Here is a 22,234-nt window from a genome sequence, read left to right as displayed (position 1 = left end):
CGAGGCCCCGGGCTCCCAGCAGGGGGCGCCTGCCCGCGATCAGGTGGCGGCCTGGGGGCGGCCTGGCGGTCCCGGCGGACCCTGACGGCGGGGCTCCGGGGCTCGCGGTGGCGCTGGGAACCACTGTGACAGCCCTGCGGCTAGGGCGGGGAGTGGAGGACCCCTGGGCTGACTCTCGGACCTGGACTTGGGCCTCCCGACTACATTTTCTCCCCAGTCGGCTTTAGAACCTCAAACGTTTCCTACTTGGGACCCTCCATGGCATTTAATTACTGTTACGGATAATTATTTATTCATTAGAATATTAGAAAATCAGGGTTGAAAGGCTTTGCAGAGATCATTGAGTACTTGTTCAGCACTTAAATTTTGCAGAAAGCTGAGACCTGGGGGGGGTGGAGTGACTTAAGGCCAGAGCTGAGATGAGCTTTTCAGGGGTCCGGATGCCCCGGCAAGCTCCTTCTCCGCTACACCACTACTGTTATTTCTCGATGTGACCGCCTTCCTAATTTCCCAGCCCCCCAGGCTCCCCAAAACAGAACGATTTTTCCTTATGCAGTTTCCAACTGGCTTCTTTCTGGAATTTTCTCCCTGACAGACTCTGCGCATGCCCACTTAAGTGATCACACACACACACGCACGCACGCACGCACGCACGCATGCACGCTTTCCAGCCTGGCCGGGCCGCCTCGGAATGCGGCACTTGTCATGAGTCAGGGAGGGTCAGCTGCTCTCTCAGTACTGCCTATGCAGCCCAACTACTCCTGGCCCAGGCCCAGGGTCACCGCCAGGGCCAGGTGGTTGTGTCCTTCCAGTGTGGCCCTGACGGGCCCGAACATGACCCTAGTGCATCTCAGGACCTGGGGGCAGAGGAGGCCAGGGTGCTTCTAACACTCGTCTCTTATTCTGAGCTATACTCAGCCAGAGGCCACCCAAGTTCTCTTTAAAATGAACTCAAATCTCCATGACCAGGCTGTAGCCAGGTTTACCTCAGAGGGCAGTCACTGGCCTGAAAAGGGGCCCTATGCTCAGAGTAGAGAGGGGTTTTCTGCTGACCCTAATCCGGTCTCTCACCAGTTGCATAATCTTGGGTAAGTAATTTAACCTTTCTGAAGCTTCAGTCTCCCCATCTGAAAAATGGGGATAATAAGAGTCTTCCAGGCTGGGTGCAGTGGCTCATGCATGTAATCCCAGCACTTTGGAAGGCCAAGGTGGGCGGATCACCTGAGATCAGGAGTCCGAGACCAGCCTGGCCAACATGGCGAAACCCTGTCTCTACTAAAATTACAAAAATTAACCGGGCATGGTGGTGGGCGCCTGTAATCCCAGCTACTCGGGAGGCTGAGGCAGGAGAATCGTTTGAACCTGGGAGGTGGAGGTTGCAGTAAGCCAAGATCGTGCCACTGCACTCCAGCCTGGGCGACAGAGTGAATGAGACGCTGTCTCAAAAAAAAAAAGTCTTCCTCCCATGATCACACATGGGGCATAATACACAGCAGAGCTTCTGAAACTTTCATATACATGGGAAGCATGAGGCCCTCTTTAAAATGCAGATTCTGATCCAGCAGGTCTTCAGTGGAGGCTGGAATTCTGCATTTCTAAATTCCTGGGTGCTGCCAACGCTGCTGGTCTATGGAACACTGTGAGTAGCGAGGAGAGAGAATGCCCAATACAGTCAATACTCAGTAAGGGAAAGCTACATCGCCACTGCCACCTGAATCATCATCATTATGGCATTAATGCTGGTGGGGGCAGAAGCAGACCCAAGACAAGCACAGGCCTGTCGGGTGTTGGCTCCTGTCCCTATCACTCATCTCATCATCTCCCGTCTTCCTGATTCTTTCTCCTGGCTGTACTTTCAGCACATGCTCAGGCTACAAGAAACGCTGCCTTAAAAAGTCTGTTTTTGCTGTACAGGAGCTAATGAAAGGGGTTCCAGGAGAGCATCCCCTGAAAAGAGATCTGGAATAAGGGGAACTGAAAGGAGACCACGGCCGAGCCACATCCTCTCCGGGACCTTAGTCTCCTTCCTCATCTGAATCAACCAGCTGAGCATGTGTTCTATGTCAGCTGACTGCTGGAACCGTGACCGAGCCTCCACACCCTGATTAAGCCACTGCCCATTGCACATTGGCAGAACCTAGGCCACTGCCCACCCCGCGAGGTAACATCTCACCAATTTCAGCTTCCAGGCAGTGCAGTGGCCTTCAGGGATCATACCAGCTCTGATCCCTGCCAGAATCTATACTTCCTGGATAGCTGGGGCCACACAGGAGTGTACCAAGGCCAAAGTTTGGCTTTTTTTTTGGTTTTTTCGAGATGGAGTCTCACTCTATTGCCCAGGCTGGAGTGCAGTGGCGCAATCTTGGCTTACTGCAACCTCCATCTCCTGGGTTTAAGTGATTCTCCTGTCTCAGACTCCCGAGTAGCTGGAACTACAGGCATGCGCCACTAAGCTCAGCTAATTTTTTTTTGTATTTTTAGTACAGACAAGGTTTCACTGTGTTGGCCTGGCTGGTCTCGAACTCCTGACCTCAAGTCATCTGCCCGCCTGGGCCTCCCAAAGTGCTAGGATTACGAGTATGAGCCACTGCACCCAGCCTCAAGGCCAAATTTTGGAGGTCAAGGAGACTTAAAGAGTTTTTGCCCACCATACTCAGCACTAAGATTCTAAGGAAGATCCACCTGTCTGAAAGTCCCAGACCCAGGAATCATCCTTGACAGCATCTCTCCCTCACCTCTCATGTTCCTGGCATTTGTCCCCTCCCTTCATCTCTGCTGCCATCCTGCTCATCAGCCCCTCCGATGCCATCCTGCTTCCCAGCTCCTCCATTCCATCCCAGGATCCAGATGACATAGTGAGCTTTTCAAATTGCAAAGCTGATTACATCACACACACTGCCCACCCCCCGCCTCCCCACCCCCTGCCTCCCCGCATCCCGCCCCCCCACCCCCACCCCAGCAGCCACCTTGAAGGCCTGGCCTGTCTGCCCCAGCACTTTCCACACCCTTCTTTGCTCTCTGCACTCTAGCCTTGTGACATCTATCAGTTCCCTGGGTGCCCTGCTCCCTCCCACCTGGGAGCCTTCTTCCCTGTTCTCACTCTCTCCCTCTACCCCTCACCCAGTGGACTCCCTCACCCTTCAGCTCGGGCTGGACAGCCCAGGCCAACTCAGGTTCTTCGTTGCAGTTCCCCTGGACATGTCTCACTTCCCTTAGAGCGCTTATCTCCATGTGTAATCTCATCTTTTTAAGCGTGGATTTCTCATTAATGTCTGTCTCTCCAGCTGACTGTGAGGTCCTTGAGGGCAAGAACCAGGTTTTTGTTCATAACAGTTTCCCCAGTCCCTGGTATGGATCCTAACACACCCTGAATGGGTGTTTTAAGAAACACCTGTTGATTGATCGATGCAGGAGCCCTTGAGAACAGCTAGAAATGGAAGTAGGGAAATCCCAAAGTGAAAACAAACCCTCAAGGCCAGAGAACAGCTTTGGGGCTATGGCTCCATGCTGCAGGGCAGGAAGGAATGCCATGACCCTGGGTAGCAGCTCGGCAGGAGTCATGGTGGGGTCCTGGGAAGCGAAGTCAACTGCAGTCAGCCCATGGGAAGCACCACATTTGGAAGGGCAGGGCTGATGGGTTCTCTCACACACCTGGCATTGTTAATGGGAAGGATGGTGTCTTCTCCCTTTCCTCATCTGTTTCACTCCTCTCAGGCCCTTCCCACTCCCGGGACGTATCAGAATATGTGCAAGAGGCCCAGACAGTTCAGGACCCGTCTCCGCACCAAGCCCCATTCCAGGACGGCAGAAAATAGTAGAAAGGCACAAGACCAGGATTGAATGAGCCCTGGATCTGCCGCTTAAGGTTTGGGCTCCATGAACAAGTCACATCATTGCTTTAAGCCTCAATATTTTTCTTCTGAAAATGAGGATAATCATATATCTTGAATGAGATTGTTAGAGGAGTAAATAAAACAACTAATACAGATTCCCTCTGTAGTGTTCTGCACATAGTGGGAGCATCGTGCATATTTGTTGAATAAAAAATGAATAAAAGCTTCTTAGTAAGTTTGGAAATTTGTATTCTGGAAATGTTCTCTATCCTGCATGAACATTAGGTTGGATCCATGCAAAATAAGTTATGCCAATTAATCAATTTACTCATTCCATCATACACGCTTGGAAGGAAGACTTTTTGAAATTAAAATGCACATATGCAAAACAACCTGGCAGGGCCCTGGGAGGATCAAATGTGATAATGTATGAGAAAGCGCTTTGTAAACTGTGAAGCCCTGTACAAATGCTAGTTGTCCTCATTACTAACATGTTTACAGCTCGGTTGGCCCTGAAATTGCTGGCTTAACCTGAAAGAGAAAAGTGGGCAACTTTCCAGGCTTCCAGGGTTAGGCCAAAAAGTCCCCAGATGAAGAGGCCTGGGCTGGGCAGTACGCAGAATACAATCACCCAGCCCTCTCCCCATGCCACTGTCACAACCAAATTTCCAGTCAAGGCAGCCCAACTAGGGTGGGCTCAGGACTAATGCACTCAGGGAGGCAAACAGGGTATCTGCTGCCCTTGAGTGCCCAGGCCAGAGGCTACAAATACAGCAATCCCCAGGAGCTGCAGGGCACGTGGGAGAGTAAGCAGGTCAGGTAGAGCTGCAGAAAACTAAGGCCCATAACCAGCCACAGAAGGCGATGGAGGGACCGCCATTATCTCAGTCTAGCAATCGTTGGCGTTATGAAAGCCTGCTGTTGCCAGATCTAGCTTTTTTTTTTTTTTTCATGAGAAGCCAAAACTCCAGATTTTTATGTGAAATTTTTTGATTTTTAAATACTGGCAACTAATTTTTTAAATGTTTAAAACACTCTATGGGCCAAATAAAACATATGTGCAGGCTGCATCCAGCCAGTAGCCTCCAGGCCATAGCCTTGGCAAGCAGACCTTTAGCCACGACCCAGACCATCCTTCCTGGGACCTGCTGGAGACCCAAGTCCCTGACTCTCAGGGTATGCTGGTGGGCCCAGAAGAGGCTGCCCCTGGTGCTGAGGACTCACCCGCTTCTGCAGGGGCTCCTCGGCCCTCCTTGGGGGTACAGCAGCCATTTTCCACTGCTCTTGAGGCTTCGGGCAGGGTCTCAGCTGCACCCTCTCCCTCTGCTGGGGCCCCGCCCTTCTGCCCCCCAGCAGGGCTCCCCTCCTCTGGCTGGGGCTCACTCCGCTTCTCCAAGTCCCCATTGGGTAATAGCTCTGAGGAGCCTGAGTCCTGGGCCATGGATGGGGACTTGGAGATCACCGCAGGGTCCTTTGGCGTGTCACTGCTTTCCACCTGCAAATGTAAGAAAGATACACAAGAGGAGGGTTAGATCAGTGGGCTTAGCCTGTTTTGGATCATTGACTGCTCTGAAATTCTAGAGAAGGTTATGCACTTTCTGTCCAGAAACTGTGTTCATATAAACCTTCATGCAAACAGATACATTCACAATTTTGCTTCCAACATCAAAGGATTCCTGGGCTTGACCCCTTGAAATCACGAGTCTGTGGACTCCAGCTTAAGAAACAGGAAAAGAATCCAAGCAGGTTTGCCAGCCTGGTTGCACTTCTCAAGGGATCTGCTCCCCCACCCCACCACCACTCACTGAGGTTACATAGGACGTCCAAGCCTTCTCTGCAGCCCCTGTTAAAAAAGAAATGCTCCGGCCAGGCGTGGTGACTCACACCTGTAATCCCAGCACTTTGGGAGGCTGAGGCAGGAGGATCACCTGAGGTCAGGAGTTTAAGACCAGCCTGACCAACATGGAGAAACCCTATCTCTACTAAAAATACAAAGTTAGTTGGGGATGGTGGTGCATGCCTGTAATCCCAGGTACTCGGGAGGCTGAGGCAGAAGAACCGCTTGAACCTGGGAGGCAGAGGTTGCAGTGAGCCGAGATCACGCCATTGCATTCCAGCCTTGCGACAGAGCAAGACTTTGTCTCAAAAAAAAAAAAAAAAAATGCTCCTTGTGCCACCCATAATCCAATAAGAACCCCCCCTCCCTCAGAAGATTCCAGTGCCACCAGATCAAGTCTGGGACTCAGGCTGGTCTGACTTTTGTGGTCAGTGCCCTCCCAGCTTTCCTCTTGGTCTCTTGAGGCATGAGAGTCTAAGGAGGACCCCCAAAAAAGCATTCTGTGGGCTCATAGCCTAGCATAGCCTTCTCCCCTGGCCTGGGCCACCCCAGATTCTTTCAGGCACTCAGACCCAGAAGAGCCAAGGCTCTGGCAAACAGTTTTCAGGCTCTGCAACAACTCTTCCTGAGCACCGGGGTCTCTCATTCTCCCTTCAAGGGAAATCATTTCTTTATCCCCTAGAGTCTAAGAACTGAACTTGCTAAGGTTCCAGGTAATAAAAATCAAATAAAGAATAATCCTGGCTGTCTGTGTGTGTCACTGCGCAGTGGACAAATCTCCTCACTTACTACCTTCTCAGAGTTTCTCAGCCTCCCTGGGAAGCAGGTGAGGAACCTGAGGCTCTCTGGAATTTTGTGATTTGCTCCAGGTCACAGGCTTTGCAAGGACAAAGCAAGAGCAGGAGAGCCGGGTGCCTGCTGTGTGCTCTGCTGTGTATATATATTCAGTCCTCAGCCATCCAGAGGCAAGTGGGCCAGGACACCTCAAGAAGAATGGAGGTGTCCAGCGTGGGACAGGAACAGGCAGGGGTCCCCACGGCTCGGCACTCTGCCACACCCACAGGCACCAGGCTGCACTCAGCAACTCTGCCTATTTGGCTCCGTATGCAGAACACCTACCCAGTAGAAAGGCAGGGACAGCATCAGCTCAGCAAGCCCCAGATAAGGAAGGCACTGCTCTCAGCACCTCAGTTTCCCCACCTGTCAGGTGGAGATGACTGGTCTAGACCAATGGAGATTTTGTCTTTCTTGTCTTTTTTTTTCTACTTATAAAAGTCAGACATATATATCATAAAAAAATCAAACTATAGCCAGGTGTGGTGGCTCACGCCTATAATCCTAGCACTTTGGGAGGCTGAGGCGGGCTCCCTCACATATCACCTGAGGTCAGGAGTTTGAGACCAGCCTGGCCAACATGGCAAAACCCTGTCTCTACTAAAAATTAGCTGGGCGTGGTGGCACATGCCTGTAATGTCAGCTATTTGGGAGGCTAAGGCAGGAGAATCACTTGAACCCAGGAGGCAGAGGTTGCAATGAGTTGAAACTGCGCCACTGCACTCCAGCCTGGGCAACAGAGCGAGAGTCCATCTCAAAAAAAAAAAAAAAAATCAAACTATACAAAAAAAAATGAATAATGCTAAAAGGTTAAAGCTCCTATTTCAGCTCCCTACCCCCAAAATCTCTCCCCTAAGGTACCCATTATTAACAGTTCAGTGAGCATCCTTTCCAGACTTTTTCCTATGCATCGACAATCATGTGTAAGTTACATGTTTATACATATGTATTCATATACACATTCAGATCCAGAAATGTTTTTTTCCAAAAGGGTATCATACTAGTCGTAATGTTCTGCAACTTGCTTTTTCACTTAACAAGCAGAGTGGGCATCCCTCCATCCCAGTGCAGATGGATCTGGATGCTCCAAAATGTATGCATGCCGTTCCCCGATGGTGGGCATTTGGGCTGATTTGCTTTTCGCTGCAGTGAACACCCTTGCACTTACAGCTCTGTACAGCTGCGTGTTTCCATGGGACGGAGTTCCAGAAGTGGTCAGGCCAAGTGAAAGGGCCTGTCCAGCTAAATGTGCAGAGATACTGCCAAATTCCCTCCAGAGTTTCCCACCACTCAAGTGCACAGCCTGAGATAGCACTGGGTCCCCAGCCCCTCCCCTGAAAAGCCCTGTTTCCAAGGCTGCTTTTGCTCTAATGGTCTAGGACTTGAACTCTGAACCCACTGTTATTTGGCCAGGAACCCCCAGAGGTGGCAATTAGGGACAAGGGCCTTGGGAAAACAAAAACAAAAACAAAACCAGAGTCTTCTCAGGTATGCTTTCCTCCCTGGACGGGGACCTGGGCACAGGGAGCAGCCGGAGAGGGAGCAGAAGGAACTGCAGGGCCTGCCAAGCTCCTTTCCTGCTGCGCAGGGCAGCTGGGCAGGCCTGCTTCCAGGAGGGAAGCACCCACAGAAAGCTGCATGTGTGTACTCCTCAGCAGTTGGAGGCAGGGGGCTGCAACGAGAGGAAGAGGAGGTGACTGGTAAAAGCGAGAAGTCCTCCGCTGCACTTGGGGGCTTGGGCTGATGCCAGCAGAGCCAGGAAGGCCAAATCCAGGAAGGAAAGTGGAACGGCAGACCCCTGCCTATCGCCCCTGCCTCCATCCTGTGTGTCAGGACCCTCCCCAGAACTCAGAACACCTCTCCTCCCTCCCTGCTTAAGCAAAGAGGGCATTTCCAGCCTAGAATGGTCCTCCCTGGTGTAAACCCTGTCTGTCACCCTTCAAGGCTCAGTCATGAGCCTCAGCAGCCTGAAGAGTGGAGTGTACCTCTGCACTGCAGCCACCTTCTGGGGTCCAGCTGTTCCAGGTACCCCAAAGCCCCCAACATGGCACTACCACGGAGGTGTGCGTGGGGTCCTGCCTGGCCAACTTGAGCTCAGAGCCAGACTTATTCATGGCTGCGTCTTCCTTTCTTCTCATCATTTGCTGCCCTGCAGACACCTCAGATTGGGGCAGGCTCTGAGCCCCGCAAAGCTGCTGGAGGCAACTCCACTGTCACTCACTTCCTGCCTGGGACCACATGGCCTCCTCTCATGCTGGGACTCACTTCCTGTTGACTGCTGGCTCCGTAGCATAGAGACCTATGAGGGCCGGCTCTGAGGCCCAACACAGTCCCAGGCTCCCGACCAACTCAGTCATTCATGCACATGAGTAAGCCCTGCCCTGGCCTTGCCCACAGACCCCAGTCTGCGACAGCACCAGATGCGCCATTCTCCCAGAGATGCCCCCAAAGCCAGGTGGGAGCCGGGCATGCTGGGCAGATGATGGGCGAGCGGGGCACGTTGCACATTTCCAGCCCTGGGTTAGCTCACCCGCTGAAATCCCCACTCCCGCATCTGGTCCACACCGTCCTCTGCCCAACCATCCCCTCCTGCTCACCTGCTCTCTCAGGTTCTGGATGAAACGATTCAGCCAAAGTTCTGGGATTGGGGTGGGGGCAATGACTTCTGCCATGCTCAACCCTTGATTCAGCCTACCCATCAAGAACTCCCTCAAGCTAAGTGTGGCCCCTCAATGGGGCTCTCTGGGGCTCAGGGTAACCAGCAGGACAAAACCATCCAGAGGAAGGAACAAGGTCCCAGTCAAATGGCCTGAAGCAACTGTCCAAGTCTCTGGGGAAGAGCTGGGTGCTCACTGAAGGAGCCATCCCTGGTGAGAAGGGCAGAAACCTCAGCCTGGAAGCCCAGGAGGGAGGGGTACCCCAGCCAGGCCTGGCCTCTTCTGCCCCCAACTCCATGTCCTCCTCCCAGCCACTCTCCTCCCCTCCTTCCCCCTGTCTCCACAGCTTGTTGACCTCTGGAGGGCAGAGACTTTGCTCGATCCGGCTAGACTTAGCAGGGAGTGGGGCACCTGACAGGTGCTCAGACAGTATTCACAATTGATTTGTAAATGGCAAAGACAAGGCTAAAAGTGAGAACCTCCTGCACTCAAGCTAGAGGGAGTTTCAGCTTTGCTGCCATGTCTGTTAAACAATCTGCTTTTGTTTGCTTTTATTTTGACAGTCGTCTTGAAAGAGACACAGCACACCCCCGAGACACTCATGTTGCCCATTATCTGGGAGAGGGCTGGGTTGGGGGTGCCGACCATCCTAGAAGGCACCACCAGCAGGTGCAGCTGCAGGTGACAATTTCAGAATGGGAAAAGCCGCAGTAAGTACCCATCACTTCTCCTCCTGTGGGGGGCCAGATGGGGGCCACAGGAGGGTCATGAATCTAGTATCATTCTAGATTTCAGTACAGCTTGGTCCTATCACCTACTGTCCACCTACCCCCACCCGGTATGTCTCACTTTGGGTCTTCAAATCCTGCCCACCACTTCCTGGGGTCCCTCCGAGTTTGCCAACCTTCGCTTTCCTTCTGGGCAGAACCCCCACCCTGCCTCCGGCTTTTCCTCAGTCGTCTCCTGTGAGCAGCTTTTTGAGGCAGGTTAAGACCGTAGTTCTCAACTGGGGCGATTTTGCTACCTCCCCACCAGGACATTTTGGCATGTGTGTGACGACGTTTTTGGCTGCCACATGGTTAGGGTGAGGTGCTGGCATCTAGTGAGTAGAGGCTAGGGAAGCTGCTAAACATCCCACCAGACAGAGGACAGCCCCCCAACAGAGATTTAGTCCAGACAAAATGGCAATAATGTCTTTGAAAAACCCTGGGCTGAGGGTGGGGCAAGGACAGGGACTGTCTTTATCTAAGGAACGCTTTTTTTTTTTGAGATGGAGTTTCACTCTTGTTGCTCAGGCTGGAGCGCAGTGGCGCAATCTCGGCTCACTACAACCTCCGCCTCCTGGGTTCAAGCGATTCTCCTGCCTCAGCCTCCCAAGTAGCTGGGATTACAGGTGTCCGCTATTACACTTGGCTAACTTTTTGTATTTTTGGTAAAGATGGGGTTTCACCATGTTGTCCAGGCTGGATTCAAACTCCTGACCTCAGGTGATCCACCCACTTCAGCCTCCCAAAGTGCTGAGATTACAGGCATGAGCCACCATGCCTGGCTTAAGAAACACTTTTTTTGGCCAGGCGTGATGGCTCACGCCTGTAATCCCAGCACTTTGGGAGGCTGAGGCAGGTGGATCACGAGGTCAGCAGATTGAGACCATCCTGGCTAACATGGTGAAACCCCGTCTCTACTAAAAATACAAAAAATTCGCCAGGCATGGTGGCAGGCACCTGTAGTCCCAGCTGCTGGGGAGGCTGAGGCAGGAGAATGGTGTGAACCCAGGAAGCAGAACTTGCGGTGAGCCAAGATTGCACCACTGCACTCCAGCCTGGGCGACAGAGGGAGACTCCTTCTCAAAAAAAAAAAAAAAAAAGAAAAAGAAGCTTTTTTTTTTTGAGATGGAGTCTCGCTCTGTCATCCAGGCTGGAGTGCAGTGGCGTTATCTCGGCTCACTGCCACCATGCCTGGCTAACTTTTGTATTTTTAGTAGAGACGGGATTTCACCATCTTGGCCAGGCTGGTCTTGAACTTCTGACTTCGTGATCCACCCACCTTAGCCTCCCAAAGTGCTGGGATTACAGGCGTGAGCCACTGTGCCCGGCCTAGAAACACTTTTTTAAACTTTTAAAAAACTGGGGTAAAACATACATAACATTTACCATTTTAACCATTTTCAAGCGTACTTTAAGTACACTCTCATGGTTATACAACCTTTACCCCCATTCATCTCCCGAACTTTTCCACGATCCCAAACAGAAACTCTGTCTCCATTCAACACTAACTTCCCAGTCGCTTCTCCCCCAGTCACCACTCTTCTACTTTCTGTCTTCTAAGGAGCATTTTAAAGTCTGTGTGTGGAAGGATCTGGACCCCTCAGCCCCCTGTAGTTGGCAGGTGTGGACAGCTGCTGGCCCAGCCTTGCCCTGAAGGGTGGGGGTGAACCCATCGCAGCTGTCACTCCTGTCCCAGCCAATTCAAGCCACGTTTGTTTACAAATCGCTTTTTTACCCAATCTCCTTACACCTCATACCTCTGAATCTAATTATCTGTTTACTGTAGCCTCCCTCCTCAGCTGTGAGCCTTGCCTTATTTAACTGTTTTTTTTTTTGAGACAGAGTCTCGCTCTGTTGCCCAGGCGAGTACAGTGGCGCGATCTCAGCTCACTGCAACCTCCACCTCCCGGATTCAAGCGACTCTCCTGCCTCAGCCTCCCGAGTAGCTGGGATTACAGGTGCCTGCCACCACGCCTGGCTAATTTTTGTATTTTTAGAGATGGGGTTTCTCCCATGTTGGCCAGGCTGGTCTCAAACTCCTGATCCCAGGTGATCCATCCGCCTCAGCCTCCCAAAGTGCTGGGATTACAGGCGTGAGCCACTGCACCCGGCCAATCTTATTTAACTTTGTAGGCCTCTCCACCTATGGCTCTCTAGCATCCCACACAGGACTGGGCATACGTATGCTTATAAAATTAATAAATGTAATTTTCACAGGGATCCTAGGGGAGCTGGAGTGATACTCGCTTTTCTGAGGCCCGCCTTGGGTCACATGCCTCTGAGCAGTAAAGCTTCCAGAATGGCCCAGGTACAGGCGAGGCATTTGAAGGCCGACTCCCGCTCTGGGTTGAGTCTCAGAAAAGCGCAAGCTCACAAACACCCCCAGGGTTCGGAGAAGGCAGAGGCGGCAGTGCAGTGCCCAAGAAAGGCCGGGCAGAGGCTGCTGGCCCTCCCCTGAGCAGCGCTCAACTCAAGCAAAAGCCAGAGGCAAGGCAAGGAGGAGCCCTCTGCTGTGGCCTGCCCAGCCGGAACCAATTCCCCAGCCCTGCCGCCGCCTCCTCTTCCCCCTTTGCCCAAAGTCTGGGCCAGACCCAGACCTCCTGGCCCTCCTTCACTCCAGGCAAAGCCTTGCGTCCCAGGGTGGGGCAATGTCTGAAACTCCCAATATGGTGAGGTGATTTTTTTTTCTTTTTTTTAAGAGACAGGATATCACTTTGTCACTCAGGTTGGAGTGCGGTGGCACGATCACGGCTCACTGTGGCCCTGAATTCCTGGGCTCAAGCAATCTTCCCGCCTCAGTTTTACCAGGGACTACAGGTGCCTGCCACCACACCTCACTTTTTATTTTTACAGAAGTAATTAAAAAATTTTTTTTTTCGAGACAAGGTCTCACTCTGCTGCCCAGGCTGGAGTGCAGGGGTGTGACCATAGCTCTCTGCAGCCTCAAATTCAACAATTTTCCTATCTCAGCCTCCCAAGGAGCTGGGACCACTGGCGTGTGCCACCACATCCAGCTAATTTTATGGAAGTGATTTTTTTTTTTTTTTTTTTTTTTGAGACGCAATCTCACTCTGTTCTCCAAGCTGGAGTGCAATGGTGTGATCTCGTTTCATTACAACCTCTGCCTCCCGGGTTCAAGCCATTCTCCTGCCTCAGACCCAACTAGTAGCTGGGATTACAGGCGTGTGCCACCACATCCGGCTAATTTTTGTATTTTTAGTAGAGATGGGGTTTCGCCATGTTGGCCATGCTGGTCTCGAACTCCCGACCTCAGGTAATCCACCCACCTTGGCCTCCCAAAGTACTGAGATTACAGGCGTGAGCCACCACGCCCGGCCAGAAGTGATTTTTAAGTGTTGCTTTACTATAGTTATTTACACAGAAAAACTAAAACCCAGGAGGAGGAGAGGTGAGGGTCATGGCACAGGGGAGATGAGGCCCTGGCACCTGGGGCAAGGAGCCCTGTCCCCAGGCTGCAGCCCACATGCAGTGCTCACCGGGGAAGGGGGGTCCTGTGGGGGTGGGGGGTGGGTAGATACCATTCTCCCTCCTCCCCTGCCTCTTCCTTTCCCATCGGGAGCTCCTCTTGCCTTCTCCCCCAGAGTCCAGCAGATGCAGGGGCGACCTCACCTTGGTCACCCAGAGGGCCGGGCCTGCCATGGTGCTTTTAAGGCCTCCGTGAGATCCATTCCATGCCACCCAGGAACTCTGGCATCAGGCCAGCCACGGACTCTTCACCGTCACATGCACAGACTTGAGAAGGAGGCACCGCCACGCCTGCAGACACCCACTGCCAGCCACAGGACAGAGGGGTGCAAGGAAGCTGCGCGATGCCAACACAAACACGCCAGTGAGCCCCTCCACTCGCACTGCAACTCCTCGCTCCTTCCAGTTCCTCGGCTCTGCAAGCCCATCACCCCTCAACCAGCCTGAATTTTTCCAGGTTGACTCTAGTTTCAGGAAACAGCTGCATGTCCACATAAGCAGGGCAGCTCTGCCCCCGAAGCATTGGCACGGGGCCACGACTGCCCGCCCCCGCCCTTCCTGCAGCCCCCTTCCCCGTGGCAGCCCTCACCAGAGATCTGATAGCAGCTGGAAGTGGCCTGTGGCAGGGAGAGCCAGAGAGGCCTGCCCCATGCCCACTCCAGGAGGGGCCAGGGGTCCCCAGATGCCCCCTTGCTCAGCATTCCTGGGGTGGATGGAGCAAGCTCCAACGCTATGGAGCTAGGACGCTGACTCCTCCAATTTCCCTTTTCCCTGTGGGGTGGCTAAAAGCGCAGCCAGTGGGGTCAGGGATGGAGTGACACTCGCTTTTCTGAGGCCCGCCTTGGGTCACACGCCTCTGAGCAGTAAAGCTTCCAGAATGGCCCAGGTACAGGCGAGTCATTTGAAGGCTGACTCCTGCTCTGGATTGAGTCTCAGAAAAGCGCAAGCTCACAAACGCCCCCAGGGTTCAGAGAAGGCAGAGGCGGCAGTGCAGTGCCCAAGAAAGGCCGGGCAGAGGCCACAGAGGGCCGACTCTGGAAACTCTGGTTCCAGCCTGGGCACCCCCTCCAGGTCCTACCATTCCCCTTACCACATCTGCTGGGAGCTGCCTGTCTCCCTCCTCCCCAGAGATCTCTCCACCCATGTGTCTGAGGAGAGAACTCTGGGCTCAGCAAAGCCTTAGAGGTCACTCAGTCCGTGGCCTGGCTAGGCCGTCACAAGCCACGGCAAATGGATGTCAGAATGACCATGCGCGGTGAGTGGCCGGCCCACTCAGGGTTCTGTTTCCAGCGGGGACACTGGTCCACCTGGAAAAGGGCCTGGCTGTGCTCTTTGAAGTCAACCTCAAAGGATTTCAGAGTGAGCTGGAGGCTCCCTTTAAAAAGCCATTATGCTGGCCGGGTTCAGTGGCTCACGCCTGTAATCCCAGAACTTTGGGAGGCCGAGGCGGGCGGATCATCTGAGGTTGGGAGTTCGAGACCAGCCTGGCCAACATGGTGAAACCCCATCTCTACTAAAAAAAAAAAAAAAAAAAAAAAAAAAAAATGGCCTTTGAGCCCCCTGTGCTCAGGCCTGCTCTCACTTTCTGGAGTGTACTTTCATTTTCAATAAATCCCTTCGACCCTTAACAAAAAAAAAAAAATTAGCCAGGCATGGTGGTGCACGCCTGTAATCCCAGCTACTCAGAAAACTGAGACAGGAGAATTGCTTGAACCCGGGAGGCAAAGGTTGCAGTGAGCCAAGATTGCGCCACTGCACTCTGGCCTGGGCAACAATAACAAAAACAACAAAAAAGCCATTACATATGAGAGATCCCATACGTTAAGTAAATCTCTTTTGAAGTTGCTTCTGTTTTCAATTTCTGCCATCCCTAGGGTGACAGGTTTGGTAAGAAGGGAACCCACCATGGAAAATGGTGCTGTCTTTTCTGTGCTTCATTTACCTTTCTGAAATTTCTAATGGGTGTCCTCCCTCTGCCCCCCAGCTGTGCTGTGCTCAGCCCGCTGCACCCGACATGATTTCATAGCCTTAATCACGTCCTCTGCCCTTGTCTCTGAAGACTGGGGAGTCCTAATCTCTTTAGTCTGTCCTTTCTTGGCCTCTCTTGGCAGCCTTGCCTTCCCCTTGATCAATTTAGTGCCCTTCTCTGGAGCTTTTCCAACTCACTTATGTCTTTCTTGAGGTAGGAGAACCAAAATGTACAAAATTCTCTAGGTGGGGATGATGAAAGAAAACCCATGTCAACAGCTCTCCTCCGATGCGTGTGCTGGCGCGTACCTGCAACAGGAGGAACGATGCAGGTGCAGCCTGGGCCCTACAAAAGCTCATGGGGCCCCAGGAAGGCCACCAAGGCCAGGACCTGTGGGAATGAATGACTCGCTGAAGGTGGCCCTGGGATGTGGAGAGATGAAAATAAACAGAGGGATTATTTTTGGAAAAAAAAAAAAAAAAAAGGAGATTCTGAGATTCTACTTAAATGCTCCCCAAATAAGACCAGCTATGTAAGGTGGCCTTGACAGGGGCCGCTTCCCCATCTGCTCCCTTCCAGAAGCCTCGTCTCTGACAACAATGCTGATGCTGTCCCTGTTGTGCCATTGCTAGGGCCTCCTTTCACCCCTTCCTCTCCAGCGTTCCCAGGGCCAGCAGCATAGGCTTGGCCAATTCTGCCCCGCCACTGCCACCCCCCACAGGCCCTGGGACTTCGCTGGCGCCCCCGCCCCCTCCCCTCTCCCAGCATGTGCTCATGCTCAGGGATGAACGCCATGCTCATGGGTGCCAGAGCCAATTTCTCAAACACGACTCCCATCACGTCATATCCGCCTCCTCACAACCTTCCAGATAACACATTTTTCAGAGAGGATAAAGAGTAAAAGCCCCTGAGGCTGCCTGCAAACTACCTTTCCAATCAAGATTGAGAATATTTTTCTTCTTTCTTTGAGACAGGGTTTTGCTCTGTCACCCAGCTGGAGTGCAGTGACACAATTATGGCTCACTGCAGCCTCAACCTCCCGGGGTCAAGAGATCCTCCTGCCTTAGCCTCCCAGGTAGCTGTGACCACAGGTGTACCACCATACCCAGCTACTATTTATTATATATGTATACAAAATTTATTCTTTTGAGACAGAGTCTCCCTCTGTAGCCCAGGCTGGAGTGCAGTGGCACAATCTCGGCTCACTGCAACCTCTGCCTGCCCAGGTTCAAGCGATTCTCATGCCTCAGCCTCCCGGGTAGCTGGGACCACAGGTATGTGCCACCATGTTCGGCTTTTTTGTATTTTTAGTAAAGACGGGGTTTTGCCAAGTTGGCCAGGCTGGTCTCGAATTCCTGGCCTCAAGTGATCCACCCGCCTCGGCCTCTCAAAGTGGTGGGATTACAGGCGTGAGCCATTGCACCCAGCCCCGTATACATTTTTCAATGAATCCCTAGTCCCCTCAGCCAGGCCTGTGCCTGTGTGCTCACGGCCCCTGCCTTTGGGCCTCCCCACACTCGCCCCGCCCTGCATGCCTTCCTTCCTTCACACCCAGCTCAGCTGGGGTCGGGGGTGCCTCTCACTTTCCCCTTGACTTCTCCAAATGTCACCTCCCTTCTAAGGCCCAGGTCAAGCCCCACCTCCTCCATCTTCCCTGGCTTCCCCAGCATCCTTAGGAGTCCCACTGCACTTAAGTCCCCACCACGGGCTAGGCCCTTCCATGTGGCACTCCAGTAGCGGGCGTTGATTTCACCGCTCAGGTTGGGGAGTGGGTGGGTGGAGCTGCAAGGTTCATAACCATAGGCTCTACCTCACAAGCAGTGTGTTGGCCTGTCTTCCTCACACCTTCCAAAACGTGAGGAGACAGAGTGGGTAGCAGCGTGTACTGATGCAGGCTCGCAGGAAGAAAAGCCACCTCCAGGGGTGGGCCAAGGGCTGCAGCCCAGGAGTGGGAGACACGATGTCAGGAAGTTGTGTGCATAAAAGCTAGGGGCACCATGTCACACAGCCGAGGTCCGGAGGGTTAGCCCAGGAGCGGCTCTGATCTGAAAACAAGCAGGGCTGCTGAGCTCTGTCTTAACTTGGAGAAGAATCAAAGGTCCTATTAGGCTGGAAAGCTAGCCAGTGCTGCAAACCTCCAACAGCTGCCATAAGCTGTACCTCGCTGACTTTTGCCTGCAGCAGAATGATTCCCTGACTTCCCCATTTAGGTTACCCCAAGTCATCTGCTCTGAAGTGGGGCAGTTTGCCCTCTTGGACTGGCTCACTCCTGCGGTGTTGGAGGGTCAGCCCTAACACCAGCTTGGGCTCAGTTGAGCTCAGCACCAGTGCCCGGCCCCCTCATCCTCCTCCCTCCCATTCTGGGTTATTCTTAGCAGGAGGTGACCTCAGAGTGCTCCCTCTGAGCAAAAATAACCCTGGAGGAAGTTGGTGGGTATAAATCGTCAATGAATAAATACACATCGCTAGTAAATAGGGGATGGAGCACCACAGGGCCACTCACCCCCCAGGGCCTGGTGGGCAAAGGCAGAAACTCGCCCTTCAGGGCTCCAACCGGAACCACCCACGAAGGACAAAGGCCTCTGCAGGACTGTCTGGGCTGGCGACCAGGCAGGAACCAGCCTCAGACACCCACACTTGTCACCCTGCAACATCCTTAGAAGCTGCCCCTTCCTCTCCACCTCACACCCACACATGGGCTCAGCTCCACGCACCGGCCCCCGCCTCCCTATCATGGGCACCGGCCAGCCCGCAGGCCCTGGCCCAGGTGCCAGCTCCCTTCCTAAGCCCCGCCCTGCCCTGCAGCTGACTTCCTGTTTCCTGTTGCCGGCTCTGACTGCAGCATCCTGACTCTCTGGCCAGTGCTGCAGACAACTAGGCCGTTGCTGGTTTTAAGCAGGCCCACCTCTTTGCCCTCAGCCCCCTGCAGCCTTCGGCACTTACACACAGGCTCCCTGGTATTTGTGTCAATAACTCTCTTCAGTTACATTTTCTTTGTATGCTTTTTGGACCAGTTCCACACACTTTTTCCAGCAGCCCTGAATTCACATATTAACTGAAAGAGAACCCCTGGGTAGGTACCCAGTAGCCAAACTGCATGGCTGCAGTGATAAGGAGGAAAGAGCACCATAGGCTTTGCAGCTGGGAGGTGTGAAGTCCAAGTCCTGATCATCTTCTCTGAACCTCAGTCTCTTCCTCTGAATGTGGGGATAATGAAAGTGGTCCCCAACTACCTCACACAGGTTTGTCAGCATCAAATAAGGTAACCCCTGTAAAAGGCCTTTGTAGGCAGTAACATGCTGCATAACCATGAGCCTTTACTGCTGGTCTCTGTCCTCAGTGAGGCAGGCAAACTCAGTGTGGCACAGCTCAGTGACTATGCAATGGCGGTGCATTTTCAAACTGTCAGGGATGAAAGCTCAAGCTTTGGTTTCAGATTTTTAAATTCTCAATGCACCAAGAAATGATACGGTTGTAAAATATAAAATCACAGCACGTGGATGTGGCAACATTGTCACACACACATAAAAGCTTCCGAACAGTTATACTCAGTTCTGTACCGACAGGTAACAACCAATGTTTCTCAAAGTGAGGTCTGCAGACCACTGCAGTCCCATGTGTGTGATTGGTGGGCTTGGAACTTGTCTTTATCAGTTCATTTTTATTAACTTTAGAGACAGTTCGAGAAGGGAGAGGCCAGTGTGGGTCACAGTGGCTGAACTGGGCTTCATTTTCAGGCTAGGTTCTGCCGGGCTGTGGTGCTGGGGCAGGCGGAGAGAAGACAGGCTGTGGAACTGTGTAAGGGGCGGGCAGGACGAATGGCTGGCTGGTGTGTTTGGGGAGCAGTGAGAAGGTGAGGTTTCTGTGGCCAAAGGGGTGGCATCAGGCATAGCAGGGGAACGAGTGGTCAGATGGTGAGGGGCTGGAATTCAGATCTTGTCCCCTAAAAAATGGAGTCCCGGAGGGTTCCTGAAGAAGGACGTGCCAATGCTACATTTACTATGATTATGTGCGGCCTCCTCTCTCCAGCACACTTGACTGAAATAGAAGGCATCTTCCCCTGGTGGCTTCCCGCACATGGTCAGTGCTCAGGAAGTGGAAAGTGTTTGTCGTGAAGGGAGCACACTGGCCTGGGCATGCGGGGGGGCAGGTGGAGTCTGGTTTGGGTGAGGGCAATGCCAGGGGGCAGAAGGCACCCAGGGACAGATGCCTGTTCAAGGCCAAGACAGATAGTCCTTGGGGGCAAAAGGAGGAGAGAGCCTAGGATTTCTTGGGCTTGGGGGTGGGACCTGGTGAGGGCACTAGTGGGTATATCTGGACCCTCCCTGTCCAGCACCGGCTGTGGAAGCTCACAGCCTCCAGCCAGGGTTTCATCTCTTACTTCCCAGTCCCCATCCCCCGTCACACCTGTCAGGACCTGAGCCAAGCTCCTTCCCCAGGCTTAGCTGGATGACACACTCAGCTGCTTTAAAGCTCCCTGGCAAATCTATTCCCAGGGCCACAGCTGCAACAGGTCCTCAGAAGCCATCTCTCCTGTGCTCCTGCATGGGAGGGGAAGAGGCCAGGACCAGCACCTGCAACCACAAGGGCTGAGCCTTGGCTGCAGCAGGAATCCCCCAACATGGGCTCCCAGGAAGGGCCATGCTGGCTGCTGTCCTCGGGGTCAGTCTCTCTCGGTTCCTCCAATGTGCAAGGAGTCGCTTTCCCAACAGCTGACTTCTCAATCAGCTTCACCTTTCCCATGCTCCTCCTCACCCTGGGCCTCTCCTGAGAGGCCAGGCGACGGCAGGTGTAACCTAGGACTTGGGCTAGAACACATCCAGACCACGAGGGGCACGGGATGCGCCCCGCCTCCCAGGGCTGCTGAGAGGCCGATGCTGGGCCCCCACCCCACAGGCCTGCACCCCAGCCTGGTGGACACTGGGCTCTGCAGTGGAACAGATTTTTTACACAGCCAGCTCTGCACTTTTTTTTTTTTTTTTTTTTTTAACGGAGTCTCGCTCTGTTGCCCAGGCTGGAGTGCAGTGGCACAATCTTGGCTCACTGCAACCTTCCCCTTTCGGGTTCAAGCGATTCTCTTGCCTCAGCCTCCAGAGTAACTGGGATTACAGGCACCTGCCATCATGCCCGGCTAATTTTTGTATTTTTGTAGAGACAAGGTTTCACCATGTTGGCCAGGCTGGTCTCAAACTCCTGACCTCAGGTGATCCGCCCGCCTCGGCCTCCTAAATTGCTGGGATTACAGGCATGAGCCACTGCGCCTGGCCCAGCCTGCACATTTGGACTCTGTTTTGCTGTTTGACAAGTGCCCCAGGAGATGGACAGGGCAGGTTTTACTGGCAGCCGTATTTTCCCAATGAGGAAGCAGCCCAGAGAGGTTTAGTGACTTGCTCAAGGACACATGCTGGGAAGCATTAAATCAAGGTGCTGCTCTTCTGTCAAACTACGGTTGCCGTGGCCTCCTGAAGAGGAAAGGTTTGGCCAGGCAGGGGCAGGCCCGACCTTTGCTGAGGCTCCTTGGTGCTTGCACCATTTCATTCTCACAGGGGCAAGGAGGAATGCATCCTTTTCTCCTCTATTTTTAGAAGGAGAACCTGAGGTTCAGGCAGCAGCAGTTCAAGGTTACACAGGTGGTCAGTGGTGGAGCCAGAATTTGAACTCAGGTCTCTTGGACCCCAAAGACAGTGTTTTCCCTTCTGCACTGGAGTGTGCTTCAGGCCAGGGGATGTAGGACCGCCAGCCCCTCTCCCCTCACTCGGCCGTGCCCCTCTTCTCTGTCATTGTCTAGGTGATGTCCCCACACTCCTGCCCCTGACTTCCTTGTACCTTTTCACCCTAGTGCTTCACTCCACCTCTCAGCGATGTGGCTACCCTCTGATTCCAGAGACTCACAAAGATGAGTCAAAGGGTTGATGGGTCTTTATTTGCTACAGGTGGTGGCTCTTGTCCTCAGAAACTGGACGGGGACAAGGGGAGTTTGCTTAGCAGATTGCACGTTGCCAAGCCTCAGGAGAGAGGCAGGGCACACTGCAAATGTGGAGTCACCAGTGTGCTCTGACTCCAGCCTGGCTCTCTTCCCACACCTTCTCCATTAAGGTGCCCTGTGGGTAGAGGAGGGTGCAGGGGCCCTGGGAATCTGGAGTCTGCTGCCAGCCAGAAAGTCCTCTCTGAAGCCCCGTGTTATCTTTCAACGTCACGTGAATTTTTCATTCCAGGCCATTACATATCCACGTTTGCTTTAATATTAAAAGGTTTAAAATTACTTACCAGTAAAATGACTTCACTCCGGCCCCACCCCCCCCGTCAAATCTTCAGGCAGAATTGGCAGGGGTGCATCTCAGTACACAGCAGGTTCCCACACCTCCCACCTCCAGGAACTCACCCCCCGCCTCTACTGTCCCATTTCACTTCAGTCACCTTCAACCCAGCTCTCTACCCCAAGGGAGCAAGTCCTGGGCTCCATGCCTGCTGAGAACATTTCTTTGAAGGGCTGAGTAACAAATCCAGAGCCTCTGACTCCCCCTTACCTTCTTGCTCCAAGTTTACCATTCTCAGCTGGAAGGGGGTAAAAGAAAGGAACCAGCTGTCTCTGGTGCTGGGAAATAATGACTGCTCCACATCTGAGTTTAAGACATAAGCCAGTTAGGCTCCTACAGCCCAGGGGTCTTGTTCTCCAGAGCTGCCCCCAGGCCTCAGCAGCACTGGTTCCCAGAAGCCTGGCACTGGGGCTGGCCCTGCAGCCTACATGCCTGCAGGACTTCCTTCCCCAGGGCCCTGGTTCTCCTGCTCCCTCACAGAGACTCCTCAGCCTGCATCTCCCCCTTCCCATTTGATCAGACTCCCAGGCCTCA

General features: G+C 53.2%; 1 protein-coding gene across 4 annotated transcripts in view; it reads right to left on the bottom strand.

The window, feature by feature from the left end:
• Positions 1-22,234, bottom strand: part of DNMT3A (DNA methyltransferase 3 alpha) — a 114,879-nt gene that overhangs the window by 49,643 nt on the left and 43,002 nt on the right. For all 4 annotated transcript variants that reach the window (XR_008500533.2, XM_054474861.2, XM_054474859.2 and 1 more), the window contains exon 4: positions 5,058-5,328. Coding sequence is in view for 3 of the 4 variants with exons in the window: in XM_054474861.2 (XP_054330836.1) it covers positions 5,058-5,328 (271 nt within the window). In the remaining variant the exon portion in view is untranslated. The remainder of the gene's footprint in view (positions 1-5,057; positions 5,329-22,234) is intronic.

The sequence above is a fragment of the Pongo pygmaeus genome, chromosome 12 (assembly GCF_028885625.2).
Source record: "Pongo pygmaeus isolate AG05252 chromosome 12, NHGRI_mPonPyg2-v2.0_pri, whole genome shotgun sequence".
NCBI classification, from domain to species: Eukaryota; Metazoa; Chordata; class Mammalia; order Primates; family Hominidae; genus Pongo; species Pongo pygmaeus.
Note: the sequence above shows the minus strand (reverse complement) of the source record. Positions and strands in the feature narration are given on the sequence as shown.